The sequence below is a fragment of the Antennarius striatus genome, chromosome 5 (assembly GCF_040054535.1).
Source record: "Antennarius striatus isolate MH-2024 chromosome 5, ASM4005453v1, whole genome shotgun sequence".
NCBI lineage: Eukaryota > Metazoa > Chordata > Actinopteri > Lophiiformes > Antennariidae > Antennarius > Antennarius striatus.
This window is the reverse complement of record NC_090780.1, coordinates 25,473,071-25,484,668: the sequence shown is the minus strand read 5'-3', so window position 1 is coordinate 25,484,668 and position 11,598 is coordinate 25,473,071. Positions and strand designations below refer to the sequence as shown.

General features: G+C 49.5%; 3 protein-coding genes across 4 annotated transcripts; 2 read left to right on the top strand and 1 right to left on the bottom strand.

Moving 5' to 3' along the window:
- The first annotated feature begins 105 nt into the window (after window positions 1–105).
- tsen2 (TSEN2 tRNA splicing endonuclease subunit) lies at window positions 106–2,922 on the top strand. The gene is made up of 12 exons (XM_068315753.1): window positions 106–463; window positions 557–623; window positions 709–748; window positions 828–1,025; window positions 1,417–1,546; window positions 1,614–1,688; window positions 1,812–1,862; window positions 1,947–2,091; window positions 2,195–2,231; window positions 2,327–2,438; window positions 2,511–2,600; window positions 2,693–2,922. The coding sequence occupies exons 1-12, from the start codon at window positions 293–295 to the stop codon at window positions 2,750–2,752; spliced, it is 1,176 nt and encodes a 391-aa protein (XP_068171854.1). The 5' UTR covers window positions 106–292; the 3' UTR covers window positions 2,753–2,922.
- A 220-nt stretch (window positions 2,923–3,142) lies between these two features.
- LOC137595557 (RNA-binding protein 39-like) lies at window positions 3,143–8,867 on the top strand. The gene is made up of 15 exons (XM_068315750.1): window positions 3,143–3,288; window positions 4,681–4,743; window positions 4,879–4,928; window positions 5,222–5,392; window positions 5,515–5,589; window positions 5,667–5,784; window positions 5,862–6,014; window positions 6,100–6,246; window positions 6,334–6,399; window positions 6,479–6,683; window positions 7,429–7,515; window positions 7,608–7,719; window positions 8,112–8,217; window positions 8,300–8,378; window positions 8,453–8,867. Exons 2-15 carry the CDS (start codon window positions 4,693–4,695, stop codon window positions 8,554–8,556), a joined length of 1,524 nt encoding a protein of 507 aa, XP_068171851.1. The 5' UTR covers window positions 3,143–3,288; window positions 4,681–4,692; the 3' UTR covers window positions 8,557–8,867.
- tp53rk (TP53 regulating kinase) lies at window positions 4,648–11,195 on the bottom strand. 2 transcript variants are annotated; one of them, XR_011035446.1, is made up of 5 exons: window positions 10,950–11,195; window positions 9,934–10,505; window positions 9,224–9,353; window positions 7,419–7,539; window positions 4,648–4,786 (listed from the first exon to the last, which is right to left on the bottom strand). XR_011035446.1 is itself a non-coding variant. In XM_068315756.1 (2 exons), exons 1-2 carry the CDS (start codon window positions 11,152–11,154, stop codon window positions 9,988–9,990), a joined length of 723 nt encoding a protein of 240 aa, XP_068171857.1. In that variant the 5' UTR covers window positions 11,155–11,195; the 3' UTR covers window positions 9,922–9,987. The 2 variants fall into 2 exon arrangements, 1 of the variants encoding a protein (XP_068171857.1); XM_068315756.1 differs by lacking the exons at window positions 4,648–4,786; window positions 7,419–7,539; window positions 9,224–9,353 and having other exon boundaries at window positions 9,922–10,505.
- Window positions 11,196–11,598: the final 403 nt, after the last annotated feature.

The window sequence follows — 11,598 nt, the reverse complement described above, 5'->3', positions numbered from 1 at the left end:
GGGATGCTCGGTGTTTGTATCCGGTTACCGGTGGGTTCCGGTCGGTCCGTTTGCGCTCCAGTAACAAGTAGCACAAATAAATGAATAAATTACACGCAGCATCTGAAAGTGGAACTAAGAAAGCAGGCTTGCGATTCCAGTCGGACCTGAAATCGATGACACCATAGAGTCCGGCAGCAAAACAAACCCGACTAGAAACAAAACTTGAAGCGTGACCTCATGAGGCTCCGGGGGAAACATCTACAGGGACCGGATTGAGGTTGAAAACCGTTCTGACCCGGGACCCCCCAGCATGCAGGCGGACTTCAGGCCCCCCAAGAGACGCACCCGGGTCCGGGAGCAGTACGAGGGTCCGCTGCCGGTGAGCCAGACCCCGGAAGACTCGGTCCAGTTCAGGGCGGAGATCATCAACCAGCACGTGTTGGTCTGGGATCCGGAACACATCGACAGGATCCACAGTCAGGTGAGACAATCTGGATTAGATTATCACTTGATTTAAAATCTGAGGTAAGCATGACGTAAACAAATTATTGCTCCTTCATCTCTTATGTTTCAGGGTTACTTCGGTAAAGGCATCCTGTCCAGAGCCAGACCAGACCACAGCATTTCTGACCAATGGCAGCGTGAGTTCCCCCACACAGTGACGTCATTACATTCTAGACCAATCAGTTTTGTCTACAGCAGTCACGTGGTGTCCTTCTGTTTCAGATCATGAAGGTTTGTTCCTCCCCGTCGTCACACAGTCCAGGTGAGTGCCGTCCAATCCCGTGTGTTCACACGCGGACAGGAAGAGCGGTCACCCGGTCACCGTACCGTCCTCCCCCCAGGTACGATGAGCTGCTCAGGTGGGCGGGTGCATCGCTTTCTGCTCAGGGATTGGATGAGCAGGCTGTCGGTCAAACACTGCTCACACTCTCTCAACCACTGGAGATGGAAGATGTGAGGAAAGAGGTGGAAGGAGATGATCCCGGACGGGGGGGTGGAGTCAGTCCGCCTGACGCAGACCCAGAGCAGAACAGCTGCAGGTAGTCCTCAACATACGAACACAACTGGTTCCTAAAAAGTGTTTGTAAGTAGTTATTCATTACATTTTAATCTATAATCACCATTTGAGAACATGTTCATGTCGGAGTGGGTCAGAGGCAGAGCTGTCATCAGAGATGGTCTCCTCCAACACTAGCCTTTACTTTATCGTCATGATGAACCGTAAAGTATCCGAGGTAGGAAGCCTGACGCTCTGAGATGCTAACAGAGACAAGAACAAACGACAACAAGAGGGGGAATGCAGCAGTGCTGCCCCCGCAGGGGTTGTGGCAGAAAGGGGAACTACACGATGATAGTCTGATATGGTGAAGCACATTTGTTCGTATGTTGAGGACTACCTGCACTAATAAACACTTTTTGTTTATCGTGCAGCGAATCGGATGTGAACGCGCATCAGGATCCTGATCCCATCTCAGACCAGGACTCTGAAGCGGTCCCTGGTCCAGATCAGGGTCATTCAGTTCCAGCACAGGGTTTTGTCCTGGTGGTACCCGACAGCGAGGTGAGTCACCTGGGGATCTACAACTATTGCCCCGCGTTACGGTTGTGTTGACGTGTTGTGTGTGCAGGCATGCGACGACACACTGGTTGTCCGGCGGACTCCGGTTTCTCTGACGGAGTTCCTGCAGCTCAGTCTGGAGGAGGTAATCCCTGAACACCTGCCCTACCTACTTCTGATTGGCTTGCGATAAAAGGGGCGTTTGCCACAAAGCCCCTCCCAGAAGAATAAAATATTATCTTTAAGGGGGCGTGGCTTCTTTTCACAGGCCTTCTTCCTGGTCTACAGTCTGGGCTGTCTGTCCGTTTACCTGCATCAGGTGACTTCCTGTTTGGTGCAACGTTTAAACCGGAACAGGAAGTCCAGATTAAATGAACAGTTTCTGTGATGCGTTCACTGACAGGAGCCACTGTCCGTCATCCGGTTGTGGGAGGAGTTCTGCTCCCTCCGCCATGACTTTGTCACCTCATTTGCAGCCTATCACCACTTTAGAAGCAGGGGATGGATCCCGAAAGGAGGGAGTGGGGCCAAGTATGGAGTCGACTTCAGTAAGACACACACACACACACACACACCAGTTAGCATCATTTCCTGTTAGATCTTTGTCTTAATCTGTAATCTGTTTCCTCCTCACACTTCTGTGTGTTTCAGTGCTGTACAGGAAAGGCCCACCTTTCTACCATGCCAGGTAACACACACACACACACACACACACACACACACACTTTCTGAAACTTTTGTGTGTGCCATTCATGTTAAATTGTCCCTCTCCTCTTCCCGTAGTTACTCTGTGGTCGTTGAGCGTGCTGATGATGCGTTCAGGGGCACCGGATTGCGTCGGTTTTCCTGGCGTTCTCTATCAGCCCTCAGCCGGATCACCGCCAACGTTTCCAAGGTAACGGGGAAGAGTAAAACGTCGTCTCCTGAGAGTGGATTACATTTAGAGCTCATCTCCTTCACTCTACAGGAGCTGATGATGTGTTACATCATCTACCCGGCCGACCTATCACAGGCAGAGCTGGACTCACCTGTCTGTCTGAGCAAACTCAAAGTTCAGGTAAGCATGTGTGTGTGTGTGTGTGTATGTGTGTGTGTGTGAGATCTCATGAAATGTTTCTAAGTTAGCATCAAACTGTTTTCTGTCAACAGGAAGTGATCGTCAGCAGGTGGGTTTCCTCCAGGGAACGAGCAGAACAAGACGACATCTGATTGGCCCTCAGAAATTGATGTCAGAGAAAGCAGGATAACGACATTGGCCATTATGAAAAGAGGATTATATTTTTTTTTTCATGTATTTTCATAACTATACACCATGAATTATCTCCATACTTTGAGTTTAATATTTAGCAAATAAAGAATTCTTGAGTTGAGAGCAGTAATCGGTTGTTCGGTGATTTATTGAATCATAATTTATTAAATCTCCTTCCGTTTAGCCATTTTTGAGGAAACTGGCAGCTGAAAGACAGATAACTCATCCGAGGGCCGTATCTGCCCCTGGGCCTGGATTACGACATATGTAGTTCCACCATCTGCCGCTAGATGACAGCACTGCGCCAACAACGTCACAAGGACGCCACTAAAAGAAAAGAAGAAGAGCAGCTGTAATCTCGCGATACCGGGCGGACTCCGTGAATGCGCCATTTAAAGCACGAAACAGTTTCGCGAACGGAGCGACCCGAACCCCCCCGTTAACCGGATACAACCCCCGTTCGCTTCGCAGACACCTCGAGCCGCCGAGCGTCCGGGTAAGACTCCGCTCGGCGCTCCGCCGCCGATTTAGCCGCCGGAGGACCGGAAGCGGCCGCTCGGCTCCGCGGGGCGCCGTAGGTGTTAGCCTGCTAGCTAGCTGTTAGCATGAGGGATCAGGTGCGTTCAGGTCGGATCAAAGCGTTTGACGTCACAGCTCCCGGTAGAAGGACAGTCCGGTGTGTTGTCATGGTTACCGGTGATGATTGTCATGGTTGAGTTTATGACGCTAACTTTAATAGATTAGCTGGATTACCATGGCAACTGCTTCCGCCCACCTGAGATTTTTATCAGAGCATTGATCAGTCTGGATTATCAGAAATCAATTAAAGTTTAATTTGGACTAAAATTCAAGAAATTTAAATAAAAATATTAAAAATGTAAATATTACGGTTGAAAATTCAATTCCTGACTACTAAAGTGTTTTTCTTGACACCATTATCGTTTGATTCAATTCCACAAAAGCTGAGCTGTTCTGTGAAATTAAAATAGTTTGTATCATTGAGATATAAATTTTTCCGATAATCAAATCAATAATCGGGATATTAAAGTGCAAAAAGTATAATTTTGAAAGTACAAAAAGCTATACAACCGTCTACAAACAAGCTGAACAAGTTTTTCCTCCATGCAAGCCAGATATGCAATTAATTAGTGTGTGTGTGTGTGTGTGTGTGTGGTCTCACACACACACACAATCTAATAATCATAGGAATGAAGCTCGAGCTTCAGCAAATGAACTGCAGCCGTTTCTTTTCATCTTGACAGCTAAGATAAACGTAGAGCATTTAAATGATCTGTTCTGCATTCTTTACACACACACACACACACACACACACACACACACACACACACACACACACACACCACTGGAAACACAAACGTCACTACAAAACAAAGGCTGTGTCTCACCAGAGAGGGAGGGGGTAATCCCCTTCCTGTAGCGTCCAGCCATCCAATCAGGCAGCGACTCCGTGTCCACCTGGTCTCATCCTGACAGGAAGTTTTTAAGTCGTCCGTTTGATTTATCAGCTACAGATTTCTGCTCCAGTGCGACTTCCTGTTCCTGTCTCACCTGGGTGTGTTGTTAATAAAGGTTAGGGGCCACACCCCCCAACAGGTGTGTCCCATCAACGAGTAATTACCACCATCTACTTCCTGGTCACATCGAACCAATCGTACCCCTCGTGTTAGCATCTAAATATTCACTGAAGGGATTCAGCAACGCCTGAAAACATCTGAAATAAATTTAATAGGAAATCTCTGGAGTAAATAATGTGTAAATGGTTAACAATGACTTTACCCATCAGCCCCGGTACCCATCAGCCCCAGTTACCCACCAGCCCCCGGTACCCATCAGCCTCTGATCGGCGGTGTGTTTGTCCTCCCTGCAGACCGGCAGCAGGATGGCCGACGACCTGGACATCGAGGCCATGCTGGAGGCGCCGTACAGGAAGGTGAGCGTCGTCATGGTAACGCAGCCTCAGCCAGACTCTATTGCTACACACACACACACACACACACACACACACACACACACACACACACACACAGGTTAAACTGTCCTTCCTTCTCTCCTCCACACGATGCAGGAAGACCCCAGAACCCTGAGTCCAAACGGCCCCGAGGAGCGCGAGAAGAGGTCAGTCCTGAAACTAACAGGGGGTCGTGGGGGGGTACAAAGTGCTGTTGCCCCGCCTTGGTCACTTCTGACACAGATGAGTGGTTTAGGATTGGACTGAGTGGAACAGGACGTGGGTTTAGCTCAGGAATGGGGAACATGCGGCCCGCGTCCGGCCCAGCGGGCTTTGTAATCCGGCCCCCCCAAACTTGTTTAAATTATAAAATTTCATGAAATAAATGTAAATACAAACTGTGTTGGATCATAAGCTGCCACAACTTCTCCGTCTTCCTCTGATTGGCCGACTCCAACAGGAAGAAGCGCAGCCGCAGCCGTGAAAGGAGGCGGAGCCGCAGCCGCGACAGGAAGCGGAGCCGCAGTCGAGAGCGCAAACGCAGCCGCAGCCGAGACAAACGCAGGAGCCGCAGCCGAGACCGTCACGGCAGCCGCGAGAGAGGCGGGCGCTACAGAGACCACCGCAAACAGTGAGCTACTCTGACGTCACTTCCTGTCTCCACAGGAAGTGATGTCCTATGTAGGCTAGTTTTCGCCTAATCTATGGAATTACATAACGCGTCGACTCGCTCGTCTTCGTCCGTTTCCGCAGCCGCCGCCGATCGAAGAGCAAGAGTCCAATCAAGAAGGAGAAGAGTCCCGTCAGGAAGGAGAAGAGTCCAATCAGGTGAGAGCGAGTCCTCGACACGTTTGGAGGCGCGGCGGCCCCACAAACGCATCACCCTGAACCCGTTTCCTGCGCAGACTGCCCATCGACAACCTGACGCCGGAGGAGCGCGACGCCCGGACCGTCTTCTGCATGCAGCTCGCTGCCAGGATCCGCCCCCGGGACCTGGAGGACTTTTTCTCTGCTGTGGGGAAGGTAAACGCCCTTCAGACCCGTCTGGTTCCGGTCCGGGCAGGGGGATTCTGGGTAATTAGTGACTCCCGCCCCCGCAGGTCAGAGACGTGAGGATGATATCAGACAGGAACTCCAGGAGGTCAAAGGGCATCGCTTACATCGAGTTCGTGGAGGCCAGCTCGGTTCCTCTGGCCATCGGGCTGACGGGGCAAAGGCTTCTGGGAGTTCCCATCATCGTACAGGCGTCGCAGGTATTTACACACACACGTACACCCACACACACACCAACCCAGAGAGAGCTAGCTAGATGCTAATTAGCTGTGTGTGTGTGTGCAGGCAGAGAAGAACCGAGCAGCAGCTGCGGCGGCGGCGGCGAACAACCTCCAGAGGGGAACATCAGGACCGATGAGGCTCTACATCGGATCGCTGCACTTCAACATCACCGAGGAGATGCTGAGAGGAATCTTTGAGCCGTTTGGACGGGTCAGACACACACACACACACACACACACACACGTTCCAGGTCCTCAAAGTTCTCCTGAAGGTCCAGAACTTGTGTCGTTGTGACAGATCGAGAGCATCCAGCTGATGATGGACAGCGAGACGGGACGCTCCAAAGGCTACGGCTTCATCACGGTGAGCTCCTCCTCCTCATCCTCACCCGGTTCCTCAAACGGTTCCTCAAACGGTTCCTCACGCGGTTCTTCCATCTCAGTTTGCAGAAGCCGAGTCGGCCAAGAAGGCCCTGGAGCAGCTGAACGGCTTCGAGCTGGCGGGCCGGCCCATGAAGGTGGGTCACGTGACCGAGCGCAGCGACAGCTCAGCGGCGGCGTCCTTCCTGGACAGCGACGAGCTGGAGCACGCCGGCATCGACCTGGGCACCACCGGACGCCTGCAGCTCATGGCGCGACTCGCTGAAGGTGAGGCTTCGTAACGTTTAAGAAACAGACGCTAACGCGCACGGCGGCGAGCTGATGACATCATCATCATCATGCGGGCAACACCCACATCGCATCACAGGAAGAAACTGGTGGGGGCAGGTGGGGAGGGGATTGTAGCTGCAGCGTCCGATTCAACCACCAGGTGGCATAGGGGAGCAGATGATATGACATAGGTAGTCGACTTGTTATAAGTGTTCATAAGCTGACATTGGATAAATATTATTCATTCTTAAATGTGGCATCATGGGAATCACTTGATGAAGGCGACGGTGTGAAGTAATGAGTTCTTGTTATTAGCTTGTACAAGGTGTGTGTGTGTGTGTGTGTGTGTGTGTGCGTGCGTGTATGTGTGTGTGTGTGTGTGTGTGTGTCAGCAGCTTTTTCTTAGTTCACCACTTTGAGCTCCAGCAGCCACACGGGCCGGCCGCCGCTCCCCACCTGCCGGTTGTCCTTCCTGGGACCGGTTTTGATAGATCTGACCCCGGCAGACCGCCACAGGAACGTCCCCCCCCACCAGGGCCCCCCAGGAGACGCCCCGACCCCGTCGTCTAGCCACCACAATTCGGCCCTTGTCGTGCTCAAATCGTTATTCTGGCCCGTTTCCTACCTCACCTTTCACCGTTTTGTGGCTGATGGGTGTGTGTTTTGGCGTCACGCTGTGCTGACGGACGTGTGTGTGGCCACACCCCCTGACGTTGTGTTTGTGTGGTCTACCTGTGAGCAGGTACAGGCCTACAGATCCCTCCTGCAGCGCAGCAGGCTCTGCAGATGAGCGGCGCCATCGCCATCGGAGCCATGGCGGCAGTGACAGGTAGGACCGCCCACCAGGTAGCACCTGTTTGGAACGGGTTCAGGTTAATGAGCGTGTGTGTGTGTGTGTGTGTGCGTGTGCGTGTGTCTCAGCTGCCATGAATCCAGCTCTCAACGTGAACATGAACCCTCCAGCGATGAGTCTCCCCTCTCAGCCACTGGCGACTCACTGCTTCCAGCTGTCCAACATGTTCAATCCCAACAGGTGAAGAATCGTTGTGATGACAGGAGAACCTACAGTAGAAACTAAAGTAGAACCTACAGTAGAAACTAAAGTAGAACCTACAGTAGAATCTACAATAGAAACTAAAGTAGAACCTACAATAGAACCTACAGTAGAACCTACAGTAAAATGTAAAGTAGAACCTACAGTAGAACCTACAGTAGAAGACCGGGTCTCGTTCTTTACGTGTTGGTGGATGGATACATCATCAGTTTATGAGGTCAGTCATGGAACGGATGAAACTCGTTTCTGTAGGTTCTATGGTAGGTGCTACTTTAGGTTCTACTATAGTTTCTACTGTATTCTCACACCAGAGGGCTTTACTGTCCATAACCTTTGGTGACCTTTGACCTCCACTTCTTGTCCCGGCTCAGTGAGGACGCTCCTGGTTGGGACGTCCACATCCAACACGATGTGATTGAAGAATGCAACAAACACGGAGGGGTCGTTCACATCTACGTGGACAAGAACTCAGCCGAGGTACCGCTCTGGCCCCGCCCCCTGCTCCTCCCCCTGGCCTGTACTTCCTGTCATGTGACCGCTGACGTCTGCTTCTTTCCAGGGGAATGTCTATGTCAAGTGTCCGTCCATCCCTGCCGCCATGGCCGCTGTCAACGCCCTACACGGACGATACTTTGCTGGTGAGACTTCCTGTCACATGACGTTCACGAGGACCAATCACAGAGCGGCTTTAATGTCTTTCCTGTCGTTTCAGGTAAAATGATCACGGCGGCGTACGTTCCTCTGCCCACCTACCACAACCTGTTCCCAGATGCCGCCACCGCCACCCAGCTGCTGGTCCCACCCCCACGGCGGTGACTCCCAGCATCCTGATTGGACAACCGGACATCACCCGCCCCTCTTTCGTATGATCCCACCCAGTTGGTTAAATCAGTTTCACGTATTCGTCCGACAGTCGGTTTATTTTGTTTACGTTGTTATCGTCACCGCCACGTAGCCACACCCATTTCCGAGTTATCACCCAATGATTGAGCTCCGTGAGCTGCGAGGACGTTGGCTGTGGGAGACGGTGTCAGCTGATTGGTCGGTTTGATCTCATGCTGTATTCAGTCGTTTTCTAATTATGAATCTCATTTCGTAAACTTGATTAAACTTTATTTTGAAGCTGCTGGGAGTTCCCGTGTTTTATTGTTCTGTAGAATGCTGGATTCTGATTGGCTGGAGCTCGTCTCCACGCCAGTGGTGGATCTCACATCACAGATTTGATTTAACCACGTTAATAAATTGATAAAGGATCAATAGTTTTGAAACATTTTGAAACTTTGCAACAAAAACAGTTCAGATTGTGGAAATTCGGACGTTTGAAGTCGTTCCTTTTGGAAACGGGACGAAACAAACGTCTACAGGAAAACCTCCAGTCCCGTCGTTCCCCATTTTTGACGTTTTTAAAAAAAAAATACACAAAAATAAACAAGTTTAGGTCATTTTCCTTTACGTCTGTTAAACGATATAAACTGAGGTTTACCTGTTATTTTATGAAGAATCGTTTTTCCTTTTGCGTTGCTGCATTTGAACACATCGTCGTTGCCGCCGCCGACAGACAGCCGCGCAGACACTTCAACACAACAGCCAGTTTCTCCGGCGATGTCTCGGCTCTGTGGGCCAAAGTGGAATTTCTCTCTCTTACATCATCTGAGGTTAAACTGCATCAAACTGAAGGAGCTGATTTTGTTTTTTTGAATAAAATATTTTTTGAATTCAACGTCGTCTCGTCCTCATAGACGTCGTTTTCTTCAGATTTTATGATCTCATTTACGAGTAAAATGAAAACACCGCACCACACCCACGTGTTACCATAGCAATAGAGTTGTATTTGCAAGAATAAAAAAAAGAGTGGGCTGAAAAACGTTGCTAGGGTACAGCTTCATGTATTTGTACACAAAAACAAACAAGATAAAGATATAAAATTAATTGAAGTATTCTTTCAAAGCTACCAATAAAATTAAAGATTGGTTCCTATTTTTAATCTTTTTTACAGTGAAGGTTTCTTTTGTTTGTAGTTCTGGTAAATAAAAACTTCTTAAAGATTCCATCATTTCTATTTTAATCTGATAGGATTTTTTTTTTTTACATCTTTAATTAACCAAATAAAGACTCTAAATGGGGACAGACGGGTTTCGAACCCCTGACGTTCCTGTTACAGCAGAAGAAAACTACTTCCTGTTTAAGACACACCTTTTATTTATTTACGTGGTTTTTCTCCAAAACCGTCTCTGGGCTCACGGATCCTCATCCCACCATCGACCTCTTCCTCCCCCTCAGTCGGACCTCGTCCAGCTTCTTCAGGACCGCCTCTGACTTCCTGGACGCGGCGGCGTAGCTCTTCAGCAGCGTCTCGAACAGCGCCTCCGTGTGGGGGTGGGTGCTGAGGAAGGCCTTCTCCAGGACGTACAGGTCCACCCCCTTGTCCTCCGGCAGAGCCGAGATGTAGCTCAGGCCAAAGTCGATGAGGACCAGGTCGGCCTGCCCGTTCGCCTGCCCGTTCTCCTGCCCATTCCCCTGCCCCCGCCTCAGCAGCATGTTGGAGGTGGTCAGGTCGCCGTGGATCACGTCCTCGTCGTGCATCCTGCCCAGGATGTGACCCACACTCTCCGCCAGCAGCTCCAGCTCCAGCCCCCCCTCCTCACAGGAACCGGACTGCTGGGTCGAGGCGATGTGGTCGCGTAGCGTCGAGGAACCCACGATGTCCTCCAAGAAGATGCAGTGGGAGTTGTAGTCCACGAAGTACACAACGGGGGCGGCGATGCCTGAGGAGCAGAATGGAAGTTTGAGTCAATAAAGTTTAACTTAAGGTTAAAGTTAACCTTAAATTAAACTTAAGCTTAGGTTAAATTTAACCTAAAGAACTAAATTTCAGTTAACGTTAACCTAAGTTTAACTCTAGATTAACTTAAACCTAAACTTAAACTAAAGCTAACGTTACCTTAATCAAAGCAAATCATGAAAATGATGCAAGTATAATAATAATAATAATAATAATAATAATAATATCTGGAGATTATCCTCAACAATAAACACTCACTGGCCTCCTGCCTTTTTCTCTCAGGTCCAATCAGAACTCTTATTCTTAAGGGTTTTTAAAACATTTTATTTTTGTATTATAATCCCTTTGTTCTGCCCTCCTCTTTTACTTTTACTATTAAAACTACAAACTACTAAACTAAGCTTCTCCTCCGCGGTCCAACACTCGCCTGCCTTCCGGCACCGCAGGATGGACCGGACCTCCTGGACCGTCCGGCGGTGCGTCAGCTTCTCGTCCAGCCCGCGGTGTCGGTACCGTTTGGGGAACCGTTCTTTAACGATGGTCGGCCGCCCCAGAAACTCTGTCCGGTAAACCCGGGCTTCCGCTCCCTGTTTCAGGAGCTCCGCTTCACCGAGAAACTCCCTGACCGCCATGTTCGAAGCACACGATGTGTTTACTTCCGCCTTTTCTTCTTCTGCTGCTGTTCGCGTCCTCCGCTGCGCTGCTGCGCCACCGCCTCACACCTCCCCTAGCGGCCACTTCAGGTACTACAAGAGAAATGTCACAATTTCGTCACAAGATTAAAATAGATTTATTACAGACGATAAATCTTAACAATCATTAAATGTACTACATTTTAAACCACAAACGCATTTGAATAAATTATTTTAACAGATACTAAATACAGCTCAAAACTCCAACAAGAACTTTACCTCAATCAAACCTTGCAGACATTTTTGAGATTATTAAATTATTAGTTTAATAAAAACCAATAAAAATAAAGCATGTGAAATTATAATTTCCTGAGAACAGAATGAAATCAGAAGTTATTCACGTGAAAATGGGCGCAGCAGTTTAACTAATCCGAATCCGCACCA

Coding starts and splice junctions, on each gene's coding strand:
- tsen2 (XM_068315753.1), top strand. CDS start 293: ATGCAGGCGGACTTCAGGCCCCCCAAGAGACGCACCCGGGTCCGGGAG. Junction 1,863..1,946: donor TGTCCGTTTACCTGCATCAG/GTGACTTCCTGT, acceptor GTTCACTGACAG/GAGCCACTGTCCGTCATCCG. Junction 2,092..2,194: donor CAAGTATGGAGTCGACTTCA/GTAAGACACACA, acceptor TGTGTGTTTCAG/TGCTGTACAGGAAAGGCCCA.
- LOC137595557 (XM_068315750.1), top strand. CDS start 4,693: ATGGCCGACGACCTGGACATCGAGGCCATGCTGGAGGCGCCGTACAGG. Junction 6,247..6,333: donor TCTTTGAGCCGTTTGGACGG/GTCAGACACACA, acceptor TCGTTGTGACAG/ATCGAGAGCATCCAGCTGAT. Junction 6,400..6,478: donor AAGGCTACGGCTTCATCACG/GTGAGCTCCTCC, acceptor CTTCCATCTCAG/TTTGCAGAAGCCGAGTCGGC.
- tp53rk (XM_068315756.1), bottom strand. CDS start 11,154: ATGGCGGTCAGGGAGTTTCTCGGTGAAGCGGAGCTCCTGAAACAGGGA. Junction 10,506..10,949: donor CCTGCGGTGCCGGAAGGCAG/GCGAGTGTTGGA, acceptor TCTGCTCCTCAG/GCATCGCCGCCCCCGTTGTG.